We start from the raw sequence: 14,862 nt of genomic DNA, 5'->3' as shown, positions 1-14,862 counted from the left end.
GAGCCCAGACTAGACCAGACCGTTCCTCGAACTGGACTATTCCGGGCACCGGCATACCGGCACGTCGTTCCAGGGCGAAATGCCCCCCGTCCTTGGTCTAGAGAGCTTCGGCTCCGGCTCCGGCGAGGGCAGATCTCCCACTCCCTCGCGTCTCCACTACCAGTCCCCCGCCTCCGAATGGTCTGAGGCTCTACCAATCGGCAACGGGCGGCTGGGTGCCATGGTCTATGGGCGAACTTCCACCGAGCTCTTGCAGTTGAACGAGGACTCGGTGTGGTACGGCGGGCCACAGGACAGGACCCCAAAAGACGCCCTTCGCCACTTGCGGAAACTCCGACAGCTGATCCGAGATGAAAAGCACGCCGAGGCCGAGTCTCTTGTGAGAGAGGCCTTCTTCGCGACGCCCGCGAGCATGCGGCACTATGAACCGTTAGGTACTTGCACCATCGAGTTCGGCCATGCCACTGAGGATGTGACGGACTACCGCCGATACCTATGTCTAGAGACCGCGCAGACAACTGTCGAGTACCAGTGTCGGGGCGCATCTTACCGTCGAGTCGCCATCGCCAGCTTCCCGGACAATGCGTTGGCGTTCAGGATCACAGCATCGGAAGCTACTCGATTTGTCGTTCGGCTGAACCGAGTCAGCGAGATTGAGTGGGAGACCAACGAGTTCCTGGACAGCATCGACGCAAAGGATGGACAGATTACACTGAGTGCGACGCCAGGCGGACAGAACAGCAATCGATTGTCTACTGTTCTCAAGGTTTCCTGCGACGATGCGGAAGGGTCCGTGGAGAGTGTCGGTAACTGTGTGGTGGTAACCTCTTCAGCGTGTACGATTGCCATTGGCGCTCAAACGACCTATCGAGATAATGAACCCGAAGAAGCCGCTATGCGTGATGTCCTCGAGGCGTTGAAGAGTCCGTGGACCACACTGGTTGAGCGTCATCAGATGGACTACCGGAACCTCTTTGGGAGAACGATACTTCGGATGTGGCCCGATGCCAATCATCTCCCGACAGATGAGCGAATCAAACAAAACCGAGACCCTGGACTGGTTGCTCTATACCATAATTATGGTAGGTATCTGCTCATCTCGTCAAGCCGAGACTCTGTGAAGGCGCTGCCCGCAACGCTGCAAGGCATCTGGAACCCTTCTTTCGCTCCACCGTGGGGATGCAAGTATACCATCAACATCAACCTGCAGATGAACTATTGGCCGGCCGGACCGTGTAACTTGACCGAATGTTCCGTTCCGATGCTCGATTTGCTAGAGCGGATGGCGGAGCGGGGAAAGAAGACGGCAAAGGCCATGTATGGCTGTGACGGATGGTGTGCGCATCACAACACGGATATCTGGGCAGATACAGATCCTCAAGACCGATGGATGCCCTCTACTATCTGGCCTCTCGGAGGCGTCTGGGTTTGTATCGACGTGTTTGAGATTTTGCAGTATCAGTACGATGAGGCCCTTCACAAACGAGCGGCGGCTGTCTTGGAGGGCTGTGTTGTTTTTCTTCTCGACTTCCTAACGCCGTCAGCTTGCGGCAAATACTTGGTCACGAACCCATCGCTATCACCCGAGAATACGTTCATCTCTGATTCGGGCGATGCTGGTATCCTTTGCGAAGGTTCCGCCATCGACATGACCATTGTTCGAATAGCATTTGAGAAATATCTTTGGAGCACTGATAAACTGCACGTTGATAGCCAGTTGCGAACCAAGGTGGAGGGGGCCCTCGGCAAGGTGCCCGAGTTGTCTATCAACGCCGACGGCTTGATTCAAGAGTGGGGAGTAAAGGACTACAAAGAGCTGGAGCCGGGCCATCGGCATGTCTCCCACTTGTTTGGACTGTACCCGGGAGAAAGCATCAGCCCTTCGAGATCTCCAGAGCTGGCTGCTGCTGCGAAAAGAGTGTTGGAGCGAAGAGCAGCGAATGGAGGCGGACACACGGGTTGGAGCAGGGCTTGGTTGCTCAATCTCCATGCTCGACTCCTGGATGCCGAAGGCTGCGGCCAGCACATGGATATGTTGCTCAAGAGCTCGACGTTGGCGAACATGCTTGATAATCACCCGCCGTTCCAGATTGACGGCAATTTTGGTGGGTGTACTGGCATCCTCGAGTGTTTGGTTCAGTCCAGCGTCTTGCAAGATACCACAGAGACGCATGTGGTCGAGATTCGACTACTCCCGTCACGTCCTACAAGCTGGCCCGATGGTGAGCTTTCACGGGCCCGAACCAAGGGAGGATGGCTTGTGACGTTGAAATGGCGGAACGGCAGTATCACAGATCCGGTATTGGTGGAATACCCTAGTGCTGAAAATGCTGAGGCTCAAATTGTTTTCCCCGATGGTTCTCGGACTATTGTGCGTGGCGGTGCGCCATTGTCCAAGCAATACATAGAGCTCCAAGCATAAAAAGGCTAGAACTATTGATGATCGCAGCCACTCTCGTTAATGGACGGTAGGGCTTCGAAGCTTTGAGGTTGCTCATATTTCTACGGGTGATCGTCTCATCATTAGCTCAATCTCGAGTTGAGGGAAATGCAGATACACAAGATGACTTCGTTGTGCTCTCAGAATACGGACGTTTGCCCGGTAAGATTTGCGAAGTCGGGCCTTGACGAGAATTCGGGTGAAAATCAAAGATTGAAAAACAGCAGCAACACATGGACCCTTCATTTCCCACGTTTAATTGGCGACCGAGATTTCAGTGCCGCGGCGAACGGACGTTGACTGCAGGGCGCAAATGGCCCGAGGTCGGCACTATGACCGCCACTTCCGAGCGGTTGGCGTGAAACATTGGAGACTTATGAAGCTGGAAGCCTTTTTCGGTCAAAGGGCCGTGGTATCGGCGAGAGATGGATCTTTGGATGAATAGATCAGGGTCCGCCGAGAGGTTGCATTTGCACCGGCCGTCCGGTCCGTCATGTCGATATCGATTGGACGGTTGTATCGGAAGCGACATGAGGACGGAGGCGTCGACTTGTATCTGCGACGGGTGTGACGATCGCCGGCCGGGCAGAAATTGGCGACGGAAGATGCGCGGAGCGCTGGAACGGAGCTCCCTGCTCGTTGGGGAGGATCTCCCGCGTGCGTATCCGTTGGACTAGTGCAACTCGGAACTAGTGAATCGGTAATTTTTGTAAGGTCAACTGCATGAGCGGATGACCTAGGATTTGGGTAAGTAGATTGGCGACCTTCTTGACTCTGCAGAGTTGGTGGTGGGCATGAGACCAATGGATTCCCAGTGTCATGCGGATGGGACACTGGACCTTGGCGCTTTGGCGTCTGAAACATGGCATCCGAACCTTTCTGCTGCCTCCCGCGAGTGATGTGACTTGCTCTTTTCTCTCCGAGAGGCTAGGACATTCGGCATCGCAGCTTCGATCGGCGCCAACGCGGCTGCGCCAGTGCAAAGCAACCTCAGAGCCTGTCCAACAAGTCGGTGTCCAATGCCGTGCAGAGACCAGAGGGCCCAGCCCAGCGAGCCTGCGAAAACAAGCAGCAGCAAGCACCGACCAGGTGGGCAGCCCAGCAAAAGGGAATTGGTGCCAGTGGTGGGCCGAGAAGGATCAGTGCATTGCATGAACCGAAACTTGGGATGACCCTGATACAGTGATCAAGTCAGGCCGGGAGCGGCCCTGCTCGCAGCCGTCGACCCGTCGTCATCCGAGGATGGGATTGGGATTGGGGGTCAAAGTCTCTTTGGTCTGGCCTATTGGTAGGTAGAGTTGCTGAGTCCGTCTAGAAGCTGCGCTCAGTCACCGGCAGAGTTTCACGGCGCGTTTGCAGAAGGTCAGAAAACAATGACGCGGGAGTGGCTGTTGGGCGTCCGATTTGACGAAGGCGGACAATAAGTGAGACACATGATTTCTGGTGTGTTGGTTTGCTCTGCCACTGCTTCCACCTATACATCTGAACGACTGCAAGGTCAAGTTGGTTTTCGCATGGCGCATTGTACAAGATGCCCCCACTGCAATGTGGATCATCGCCGCCAGCCATATTGGGACAGCTTCGCCGTCAACATGTTGAGAGAGAGAGCTTGAGAGCCCAAGGTGGATGGACGAAGGAGTTGGGTATGGCCTGGTAAGAAAGACTAGAGGTTGATTGAAGAAATAATGCGGGTGGTTGAAGCTTGAAATGACTCCTCTGCTCCGTACTGCCAGCGGATGTTGCAGGAGTAAAATGACGAAGGAGGGGCAGCGACAGCACACACCATGGAAGTTAAAGGTACGTATCTTTCACATGGTGATAGAAAGTGGTGGACAGGTGTGGCGGTACGTACACACAGCAATGAGAGCAGCTGTTTCCTCTTGAGGGCAGTTGCCAAAAAAAGACACACTCTCCACCATCAAGGTCCCCCCATTCAACTCTGTGATTGGCAGGCCCGACCTCAGGAGTCCCTTCCTGCGTCTTCTCCTGTGTGTCTTCCTGCTGCGGCAGCAACCTTAGGTAAGGTGGAGCCATTACATAATCAGGTTCAGCCACTCGCCTCTTGTTGCCCGTGGTTGCAGCCCAGCCCCAAACAAGACTAGCGCTCTGCCACGACAAGGGGCGACAGGGGGCAACCCGCAACAGCAACAACGACGACCACACACGCCCGTCTCCCACACGCCCACTCCACGCCCACTCACGCCTGACCGACATCAACATTGCACCGACCTTTCCCTTTCCTGTCTTGTTCCCGTCCTGTCCTAGCCATGCCCAGCAGTGTGTCCAGTCAGTCCAGTCCCTGAAAGTGTCGCCGACAGCGAGCGTGCAGATGCATCTCTCTTCCGCCGACATCTCGACACCGACGACGACGACGACTTCGACAAACAGCGACCACGGCCACCGATAATCGACCAACAACAACGGGCACCAACCACCCCGACCGACGACGACACAGGTAAGTCCTCGCCGCCCAATATCGACATCGACAACCACCCACGCGACAATCCGGGACCCTTCTATTCTTCCATTTCGACTTCGTCCTTTTGATACCACACCCCCAACCCCCCAACAAAACAAGAGTCGGTACGTGCCATATTTTGAACCCTCGATCGCGTCAGATGTGGAAAGCGATAGGAGGCTAACGACGACCTAACAGCACGCATTTGACGACTTTTACGATCATTCACATCGACGACTACAATTTCCCTTTGTATCAATTCAACAACTTCTATTTGCGACCGCAACAAGTGCCCCCACTCTGCACCTTTTGCGCCCACAACCAACCACCCTTACTCACCCGATAACCGCCGAGCATCACATGCGATCCGAATAAACATCGCGACGGCATCACAATCACAACAACCATGGCAGAGCCACCATCCTCACCGCCTAGCGAGGCGATGAGCCCCGATGACCAGCTGCGCTGGTACAAGTCTCAATACGCATCACTCGAGGAGGAACTGTCGGAGTTCAGGGAATCCAGCAAGGAGCTAGAACAGGAGCTCGAGAAGGACATCGAGCAGGCCGAAAAGAGGGAGCGCAAACTCCAGGAAAAGGCAGAGAGCCTCAAGTTCGAGGTCGAGGAGTGGAAGGTGAGATCACACCCGCCCCGCCCGTTTCCGCTTGTCGGCGCGCATAACACATGTCGAGAGACGTCCAGTCCTGACTCACTTTACCCTACAGTCAAAATACAATCAAGCCAAGAAGGATGCGAATGCGGCTCAAAACACCCTCGAGAAGGAAATCACAACTCTGCGCGACACCAACAGGACACTCCAGCTCAAGCTCCGCGATATCGAGGTTGCCAACGATGATTTCGAGAGACAAGCACGAAACACCAGCTCGTCTCTCGAGGACCTCGAGTCCAAGTTTAACAGTGCAATCGAGCGCAACGTCATGAACGAGGAGGAAATTAGGATCGGCGAACAGGAGCGAGAGACGCTGCGCATCGAGGCGCAACGCCTGCGCGAAGAGCTTTCCGACCTCAAGATCGAGGCCGAGCTTCTCCAAGACAAGATCAAGAAGCAGGAGCAACGTCACCTGTCCGCAATTTCCACCGACCTTTCTGTCCTTTCATCCCCCGTTTTCGACAAGACTCTGGACGCCTCCCCCGGCTCGACCGCGAGCTCGCCCATGGTATCGACCCCGCCCGATGCGGAAGCCCTCCCGGCTGCCAAAACCGCCCAAATCAGCGAGCCTCCATCCCCGCCAATGTCCGACGTCTCTGCCTCTGTGCCCAAGAGGATCGTCTCCCGAACACCCCTCAAGACCCCTGCCAAGACTCCGGCATCGGCGACTCGCAAATCGCGTCTGCCGTCCACCGAACACAGCATCACGCCCAAGCCTCGTTCTTTCACGACATCCGTCAGCAGCAGCCGGCCGTCTGGAGGTCGTCCCTCCACGGGGGCACCGACTCGCACGCCTGCCCCTCGCACCGCCCCTCGCTCCATCTCCACGCGCATGCCACCAAAGCCTGCCAACAACTCTCTCGCACACATCAGAACCCTCACGGCTCAGATGCAGCGTCTGGAAGCTCGCGTACACAACGCACGATCCAAACTTCCTGCCCCCGTCACAACACCTCCTCGAGCTTCGCCCCGCTCCTCGGTTCTCGGAGTCCACAGCGTACCGTCAACGGTTACTATCCGCTCACGCAAGCGTCCCAGTGGCTCCACCTCCTCATCAGTCCGGGGTGACGACACTACGCCATCCAACCCCAACTTCTCTGCCAGCACAAGATCCAAGCATGTACCTCGTCTCAGCACGTCAGGTGTCAGCCGCCTGTCTTTTGGCCCGCTACCGAACCGGAACCCAACGGCTGGTCACGAACACAGCGATTCTACAATGTCTCGGCCGAGCTCACGAGCTAGCATCTCGTCGTACGCCAGGCCATCAAGTCGCACAGAAATGGCACCGCCCCGTCCCATCAGCCGCACCAGTATGTCAGGTACCCGGACACCCCTGGGTCGTCCTCGTAGCTCCCTGGGTGGCAACTTGCACGCGCGCTCTGCTAGTATCAGCAGCCGCATCGACATTGAAGAGGGCGACGAGAATGGCGAGTTCAGAACACCTAGCAGGAGAGGCACATATTCTCGCCTGGAGGCAGAAAACTCCGTGAGCGGTATTCCGGCCCCCACCAGCGGCATCCCGATGCCCAGTGGAAGGCGGCAAAGTGGTGGAAGCGTCTCGGGGAGACGAAGCTCAATGGGCCTGAGGAGTTCTATTATGGGCGCTCAGGATCAGCTCGTCGAAGAGGAGACGTACTAAACTGGCTTGCTTGACTACTGCAGGAGGAGGAATACTTGATACCAACAGAACAGCATCGCTGCTTCTGACTATTTGACCCGGTGCATATGCAGCCGGGCTATGGGAAGCTGCACCACTACAGCGAGCAACATACATACCCTCATTTTCAACAGAGAAGAGAGACAGAACGTCTCAGTCTTCTCTTTACAACTATTTTCTTTGTCCATTGCTTCTTCATGACTACGGGGTTTCCAGGGCAGGCGTGTGGATACAAACTACTGCATCCGAGGCGTTGGTATGATTCTAGGGTTTCAAACGGGGGATACAGCATGGCGGTGCCTCTTTTGGGTTTCTTCTCTCTGTCTTTTCTCAATCGGGGAAATACCTTTTTTTGACACGCAAGCAAACTGTTACTACTCACTTTTACTACTACTACCGAACAAACACCCCCAACAACAACAACCCCCCAAGATCCGTTGAACAATACCTTGGTCTGAATACACTGGTTTATTACTTCATCTTTTGGTGCTTGAGAACTTGAGCTTCCGTGAGGCAGATGTTTGTGAGGGATGGGGCGGTGAAGGCTGTGAGGGTGAGAGAGGGATGAATGAGCATTGGCTGAGGATGGATGATAGATAGGTATTCCGTATACCCTAATTAGATATGGCGATGCAAGGTTTGTCTGCCTAGAGTGAATGAAGGGCGTGATAATTCAACGTATTCCTAGAGGAGACACTTGTTTGTACATGCAAAGTTCCTCGAACAAACTCCGCCACATTTCGGCACTCGACACGTGCATAGACTGAGGAACCAGATGTCAAGGCTGTCTTGTCTGTCTGTGAAGGAAGATCAGATGAGGGGAAAAGGTCGTGTGATGATGTATGTGTATTTGTTTTTCTGGAGGAGTTTGTCACCGATTCGGCGTTGGTCGGGGGTGGAGTGGGGTTGGGCTGGCTGCGTGGGACGCGTTTGAGCCGACCGACCCCGCGCCGGTGAGGAGGGGTGGACGGACCATCCGCCGTCCGGTTCCGTTTATGGAGGAGGGCCGAATTGGGGGAGCGTTGCGTAATATTTGCCGATTAGGTTATCAGCTATCTATCTCCCTCCCTCCCTCCTCCCCCTGAGGTGGTGGTCTTCCTTCATTCAGTAAATAACCGGATAGATAGATGATTCTTGAAAAAAAAAAAAAAAAGGAGAATTTTTCAATTACCAGGCTCCGACCGACCGATCGATCATGCCTTCCTTGTCTGTCTGCCATCGTTTGTTCTTCTCGGGTGTGTGTTTGTTGTCTGCAAAAGATCGATCTCATCAAACACAACAAACAAAAAGCAGACAAACAGATCAAATCAAAAGAAAAGTTCCCACACCGAGGTTCGAACTCGGGTCTCTCCGGTAAATTTTCAGGGAATGAAAGACTGAAAGCGGAGTATCCTAACCACTGGACTATATGGGAGGGACTCTTTTGGTTGCCGACCTTGACGAGATCGTGGTGGTTTATCGGCTGTCATGACTCTAAGTGCTTGGTGATGACGACCAGACTTGTTAGCTCGCCACTTCAGAGGATAGAAGATGGGGTCTCTATGGTATTTCTTAGCTGGAAATGGAATTGAGATGGTTTGAGCAGGGTGTTTGTTCTATCGCACTTGAGTATCCTTGACGGATGTATTGAGGAAAGAAAGTTGAATCCAAGTTGTTGAGATTCAGTCATGAATTGATAAACTTTTCACTACTGTAGGTTATCGTGAATTTAAAATAGACCTTTATGACTTGAAAAAATAGCCATTGCTCACACATTCATCGAAATGACATATTTTCGCATGAAATCTCTCCAGAGTCATCATACGAACTCTTTCCAAGTAATTTGCACTCGTTCTCAGGCTTTTCGGGGATACGTCGATGGATGCCGGCATGTGCACTCAGGACCACCCCACACACGTCACAACGCCCACCATCCCCAATGAGATGATGCCATCTCGCGACACAGCGCTTGTGTATCTCATCACAAGTTATGTCAGGTATAACTAAATAATCAACATTGGTGACTCCCAGTATTCCTAGAGAGAGTCGTCGTGCTACAAGTTGAGTTGCCGAACTCAAAGTGACCGACTACCTTTGGTTATCAACAGCGACAACCTCCAATACCATGGCTAGCGGACACCGGAAGAAGCCGCACCCTCAGCCTCGCCCATCGACACCAACGGCACTCACAGAAGATTGATAAACACCGCCGGGTGATCGACACGTTCTTCTTACAATGACTCTGCCTTCAAGGTGCAACTTATCCACGTGCTGAGCGACTAAGCAACCACCATGGAAGACCAACTTGAGTGAATATCATCGGGATATAGCCGATCCTCTGGCTAGTAGACAACGTCACCCATACCTAACGTAAATCTACACGTGAAATAAAGTTGAGGCACGTCGAGAGACCTGGAAGAATCCCACACGCGTGTCTCTTCTAGACGAGCCTATCCGTGGCTAAATGACAACAGCAATCCGCAGACCTAGCTCTCATCACCCATGACATTCCAACGCGCCATCGCAGTGTTACACTTGATTATGGCATTTCATAAGAGCAGTCCAAGTACTACTGTAAGCTTCCTCCTCGGTTAAACTCTCCCCAATCGATCCATCTTGGGATTTGACTTGTGGTTTTCAACTTTCAGAAAGAGACACACATCGCCGAGGATTCGATAGACACATCATAACTTCAAGATACGTGAAGCAGCTGCCGATAATGTCTGATCAGAAACCAGAAACAGAAACAGAACCAGAAACAGAACCAGAACCAGGGCCGTGGCTCCGGTGCTGGCTCTTTGTTTCATTGCAGGTCTCTGTCAAAGCAAAGTCCTGACATGTGCATGCAGAATCACATTTGGCGGGTCACTCTCCAGACATCGATACATCCCAAGGACCGGAGTTGCAGAGGCAACCATCCCAGCTTTGGAACTTTGACGTCCGCTGGCCATAGAAAGGTAGCTTGCGGGGTGCGCGAAAGAGGTGTAGGCCAGCCCATCAAACAAAATATTCGTCCCAGTGTCGGCTTTAATCTGGACTTGGCCCCATCTTACCCAACTGTCACGAGCGACATACCAAGTGGCCAAACCTTCTGTACGTTGTCTGGCTAAACTTACCGTGCAGATGCGGTCTCAGTCAGAGAAACGGTTGACTACCTACAGTGATGCACGTGCCTGCAAGCCCAGTTCGGACGGGCAAGCTAAGACCGGCGTTCAGAGCCGCTCGAGACACGATGCGGTCGGCAGTCGAGCTGCAGGCACAATCCTATGCGGCTCTCCTGCTAGTATGTGGGGGACCAACGATCTGGATGTCGTGCCTTGATCGAGGAAGTGTCGACGTATTTGTAGACAATGGCTTTGTGACAGAAGCTTGCCTGTGCCTAGAGAGATCTATAGATTCCCTTGGACCAGCGTCCCGTTTCTGGTGCTGGTAAATCCAGGGTCAGCAAACGCCGTCTCACCGGCGCTGGCTCCTGTCCATCGGCGTCACAAGTCGGACCTGAAGGGGGAAGCCTGGCTATTATTAGGGGCACGAGCAGTCCGTCCGCTCCGGCTAGGAGATGGACGTTGATGGTGGGGCTCTTCTTATTTGGGGAGTGCCGTCTCTCAGAGATCAAAAAAAGGACGAAGGATGATGGGTGGAAGTGGGCGCGTCAGATTACGCGCAGTACGTCCCCAGCTTTGACAGGATCGGATCTGCTCGCCCCGTCTTTAGCGCGGCCAAGTAAGGAACTGTAGGGAGCTAGTGTAGCATCCGCTCTGCTCTCCGAACGAGGCGCCGAGGACGGGACGGCCTGAGGGGCCAATGCTCGGTGGTTTCCTCGCTCTGGGTCGTATTGGTGTACAGATACAGATTGTATCCTCTGGTCTGGGGTTATGATGGGGACAAGTACTCTATTACGGTGGGAATGGGTCAACGGAAGTCCGCGCCATTTTGACGAGCCGTGATGGTTGCGTTGCCGTGGATGGGATGGGTCGGGGAATCTGGATACGTAGCGGGAGACCCCGGCCGCAATTAGATGGTGGAAGGGAAGTTTCGGGTTCGCAGTGGCGGCAGCGGCAGCAGCATTGAAACGGACGCCTTCAGGCTGCAGAGAATCACTGCGTGTTGAAGTTGAGATTAGCTAGTTGGGAACCACGGAACTAAGCAGGCCTAGGTAACCGTACCATGGGATTGGTCTGGGGCTTAGGAAAGGCGTTCGTCCGCGAGGTAGTCTCTCCCTATCACGGTCAGAATCCCACCATCGTTAGCCTCAGTCAGCAATAGCATAGCAAGCTGGCAGCATTTGGGTTTCCTGTCCCCAGAGCATTTGTGGCTGCAGCTGACGACTGAGGCTGCGAACCCCCTGCTGCTCCAGGCGTAATTCAAGACTGAGTCGATATTGATGTCGTTGGCGCCGGCGGGTTGGCTGCAAGCCGGGTGGAGACGGGAATGGAGCACGGGCTCCGCAGATGGACGGACAAGATGTTGGGGATCTGCGGGTGGAGATTTTCTCTTTTGGTCTGGCGGCTGGTTGGCAATGTTTTTCTCTCCCCCTTCTTCGGTGCTCTCTTCTCCTTCTTTGAGTGGGGGCTTGGTTGTTTTCGTGAGTTTGCTATTGGTGCTTGGTGAACCCCTGGCATTTCTCGAAGGGGCCCAGCGAAGGCGACCCCCAAACTGTGTCCCAAAATCCCAATTGTTGGGGGGACCGACATTTACCGTCGACGTGGCCCGGCAAAGCTCATCGGCGGCGGCATTGGTGTTGGTGGTGGGAGGGAAGGCCACTGGCCAGGGCCTAGCAATCCCGGCTGCTATCAGCTTGACGAGGACCCCTTATCGGGTTGGACTGGTAGTCCCTTGGCCTGGCGCTTGGCTTGGTTGGAATTTTACATGTTGAATGGCGAAGCTCTTCCCCAAGACCTTGGACTCTGGGGGAATGCAGGATGCGAAACTGAAAAGAACGATACTTTGGCGTGGTTCGCGCGGCCTGCCCCATCCGAGACACCAAAGGTTTAGACACGAGCGTTTGGCCACTGAGTGAGTGCCAGTCCAAGCCAGCAGATGAGACTGAAAGTTGGGACGTTGATATTTGCCCTGTGTGCCCTGTATTTAGTCGTTCAGCGGGCAGTCTCCGTCATCTTTGGCTAGTGTAATAATGCTCGACGGGACCTGATCTGAAGCCTGCGCGGTGGGCTCTGCAGAAGGCCAAGGAGAAATTAGGTAACGTTGGGTACCTGGTCGGTTCTGCGCGCTGCGTAGGTACACATATTCGTACTGCATAGGACTAGCGGAAGCTGATGGACGTCCCCGGACGGAGAACCGGCGAGGCTAGGCGGTTTAGAGGTGCGTAAGCGAGTCGACAGTTAGGTTGTTGAGGCTTGCACCCCTGGACGACCTGGGCGACGCCTGACTGACCGCCTGCGAAATCGGGTATAGGCTGGAGGTGTGGCCGATGGGGACACCCTGATGGAGCTTTTCTGATGAAACTTGAAGGAGGCCTGCCCATTTCTTCCATATTCCTAGACTTTGAGTGCCGGATGACCAGAAGTCGGGGCCGATGAAAGATGGGATGTGAAATGGGACGCAAGAGATGCGCGCATTGGTCGTGCCGGGGCTCCTGGACCCGTGGAAGACTGCAAGGAGACTCTGTGAAAGTGTTTGCTTGCTGGGGCCGGGGGTGTCAACGGCGCTCTCGAGCTGTGGGTGTCGGGTCTGGGTGTAATTATACGGCGTTGATGAAGTTGACGATCGGTGTCTAACGGCCGGCGGTGCGGTGCGGCGGTGTCAGAGTGTAGTGACAAGGTGCCATTGGATCGTGGCAGTCAGGCAACGCAACAGCTTTCGGACATTGTTTGGAGATGCCGTCGGGGTTCGGTGGTGGCAACGATGGCTGACCCGGTCCGATCCTCCATCAGCTTCAGAGGCCCTCGGAGGGTACATCAGGTTGCGAGAGAGAGATAACACGAGCTGGAGTTGGATGCGATTGTGGCATTTCGTAGCGATGGTGTCGCGTGTCACGACCAACAATGCAAGGTATCTAGAGATTGGGATGGGGTGTTGAAGAGTAAGGTATTGGAGTCTACAGGGCTTGCGGTGACGAAATGGTTGAGAAATTGCGCAACAGCCGAAATCTCGAGGTGCAAGGCAAGGAAGGAACGCGGCAGCAACGCGCAGAAGGAGCTATGGCCTAAAAGTACGTACCTATCGATAAGGCCAACGATAACGTCCCGAGGGCTGCAGGTGGAGACACAGGAAGGTACCTACTCACAGGTACAGGGGAACTTGCCGCAACAGAAAAAAAGAAGATGCGAGGAAGAAGCTGTGAAACTGGACCAAATAAGGAGCCTTGATTGGAGAAGGAGACACATTGCTGGTCCAAATCTGAGGAAAAACGAAAAAAATACCAGCGGCAGAATCCCCTGGGCCGGGAAAGAATGGAAGCCAGGTGCGCTACCTGACGGGATCGGTACCTGAAGCCCCGTCAAGGCAGACGTACCGGCGCAAGTACCTTTCCCATGGATGTCCAATGCTCCCGCCGGGTACGTACCGAAAACCAGGGGCAGCGGATGCAGGTTGACGTTTGTTTCCTCACAGTTTTTCTCAAAGCCCAGGATCTGTTTTGTTGCTGGTCGATGTTCATCTTGAAGTGACAGCTTTGGGAGGGGAGGTAACATTACCCAACCCAACCCAATCAAGGAATTGCAATCGAACCTTATCTTCCTGGAGGCTGGGCTGGAGTTGCAAGGGAGCCAGCCATCAGTTCAAACCATCCGAAAAAGGCTGAGAGACACAACGCCCAGGCTGTGATCTGTGGTTCTGGAGGGAAAACTAATTTGGAAAGAAAGAGAGACTTGGGAGTGAGACTCGAGAGACATTGCCTTACCTAAGCCCAGGTACATTTGCCGCCCACCCTTGGGCAGGAGCTCCCCCAACACCCCGGCCATTGGTTGAGGGAGGGGGGCAGAATCTCAGCCGGATAGATGGATTGGGGGGATTTTGACAGATGGGGAGGCAAGGAGTGACCGAGGGAATCGGGGCCTGGAAGAGTGAATAATGCATTGCCAACATGGAAAACTGTGAGCATCCATCCAGCCGTGTTCTGTAGCCATCCATATCCAGTGTATTATTTGCAGTCTTGCTGGTAGTCCAGGTGAGGATAGGTACCTAGGATGTAAGCGGGCCTGAATTAGATGTGAGAAAAAGACCCGACGTACACTTGGAGTACACAGACTTCATCAATATGTAGACTTGCTGGTAGTGCCGGGCCAAAGCAGGAGCAACTACCTATTCGTAGAAAGAGCAGGTATCACCAGGAACAAGGGCAGGAGCAAGAGCAGGAACCAGGCCTTGGGTCTTGCCCAAAGTCAAGTGGCCCTTGCTGGTCTGGTCTCAGAAAATGGCGATGCGCGTTGAACGGGCAGTTTTAGCTGAGGACGATCTTGCCTACTTGCCTTTTGGGGGAAACTTGGTGATGGTGGTCCGTCACCCGTCGGAGTGAGGTACTCCCGGTACATGCACTCGGGTACCGGTTGAAGTACCTTTTCTGCACTTGGCACGTACCTTACTCCTTCTCAAGTTCTCCATCCCGGGAAATCTGCCATGCTCCTCCATCGACCATCGACAGAAGACATACGGCGTAACGAGCACCGACAATAGCAAGCAACCAAGCACGATGCACC

The 14,862-nt window shown here is 54.1% G+C and overlaps 2 protein-coding genes and 1 non-coding gene across 3 annotated transcripts; 2 read left to right on the top strand and 1 right to left on the bottom strand.

The window, feature by feature from the left end:
* Positions 1-79: 79 nt before the first annotated feature.
* On the top strand, positions 80-2,422 carry BDP81DRAFT_331424 (alpha-L-fucosidase; the record flags this gene model as incomplete). Its single annotated transcript, XM_060585503.1, has 1 exon — positions 80-2,422. The coding sequence occupies one exon, from the start codon at positions 80-82 to the stop codon at positions 2,420-2,422; it is 2,343 nt and encodes a 780-aa protein (XP_060439828.1).
* Positions 2,423-5,304: 2,882 nt separating this feature from the next.
* BDP81DRAFT_465141 (NUDE protein) lies at positions 5,305-7,207 on the top strand (the record flags this gene model as incomplete). Its single annotated transcript, XM_060594240.1, has 2 exons — positions 5,305-5,532; positions 5,624-7,207. 2 exons carry the CDS (start codon positions 5,305-5,307, stop codon positions 7,205-7,207), a joined length of 1,812 nt encoding a protein of 603 aa, XP_060439827.1.
* A 1,337-nt stretch (positions 7,208-8,544) lies between these two features.
* Positions 8,545-8,639, bottom strand: BDP81DRAFT_t326. Its single transcript has one exon. It is a non-coding gene; the product is annotated as a tRNA-Glu (tRNA).
* Positions 8,640-14,862: the final 6,223 nt, after the last annotated feature.

The sequence above is a fragment of the Colletotrichum phormii genome, assembly GCF_030913505.1.
Source record: "Colletotrichum phormii strain CBS 102054 chromosome Unknown BDP81scaffold_27, whole genome shotgun sequence".
NCBI classification, from domain to species: Eukaryota; Fungi; Ascomycota; class Sordariomycetes; order Glomerellales; family Glomerellaceae; genus Colletotrichum; species Colletotrichum phormii.
The sequence above is the reverse complement of the archived record's forward strand: the minus strand, read 5'-3'. Positions and strand labels throughout refer to the sequence as shown.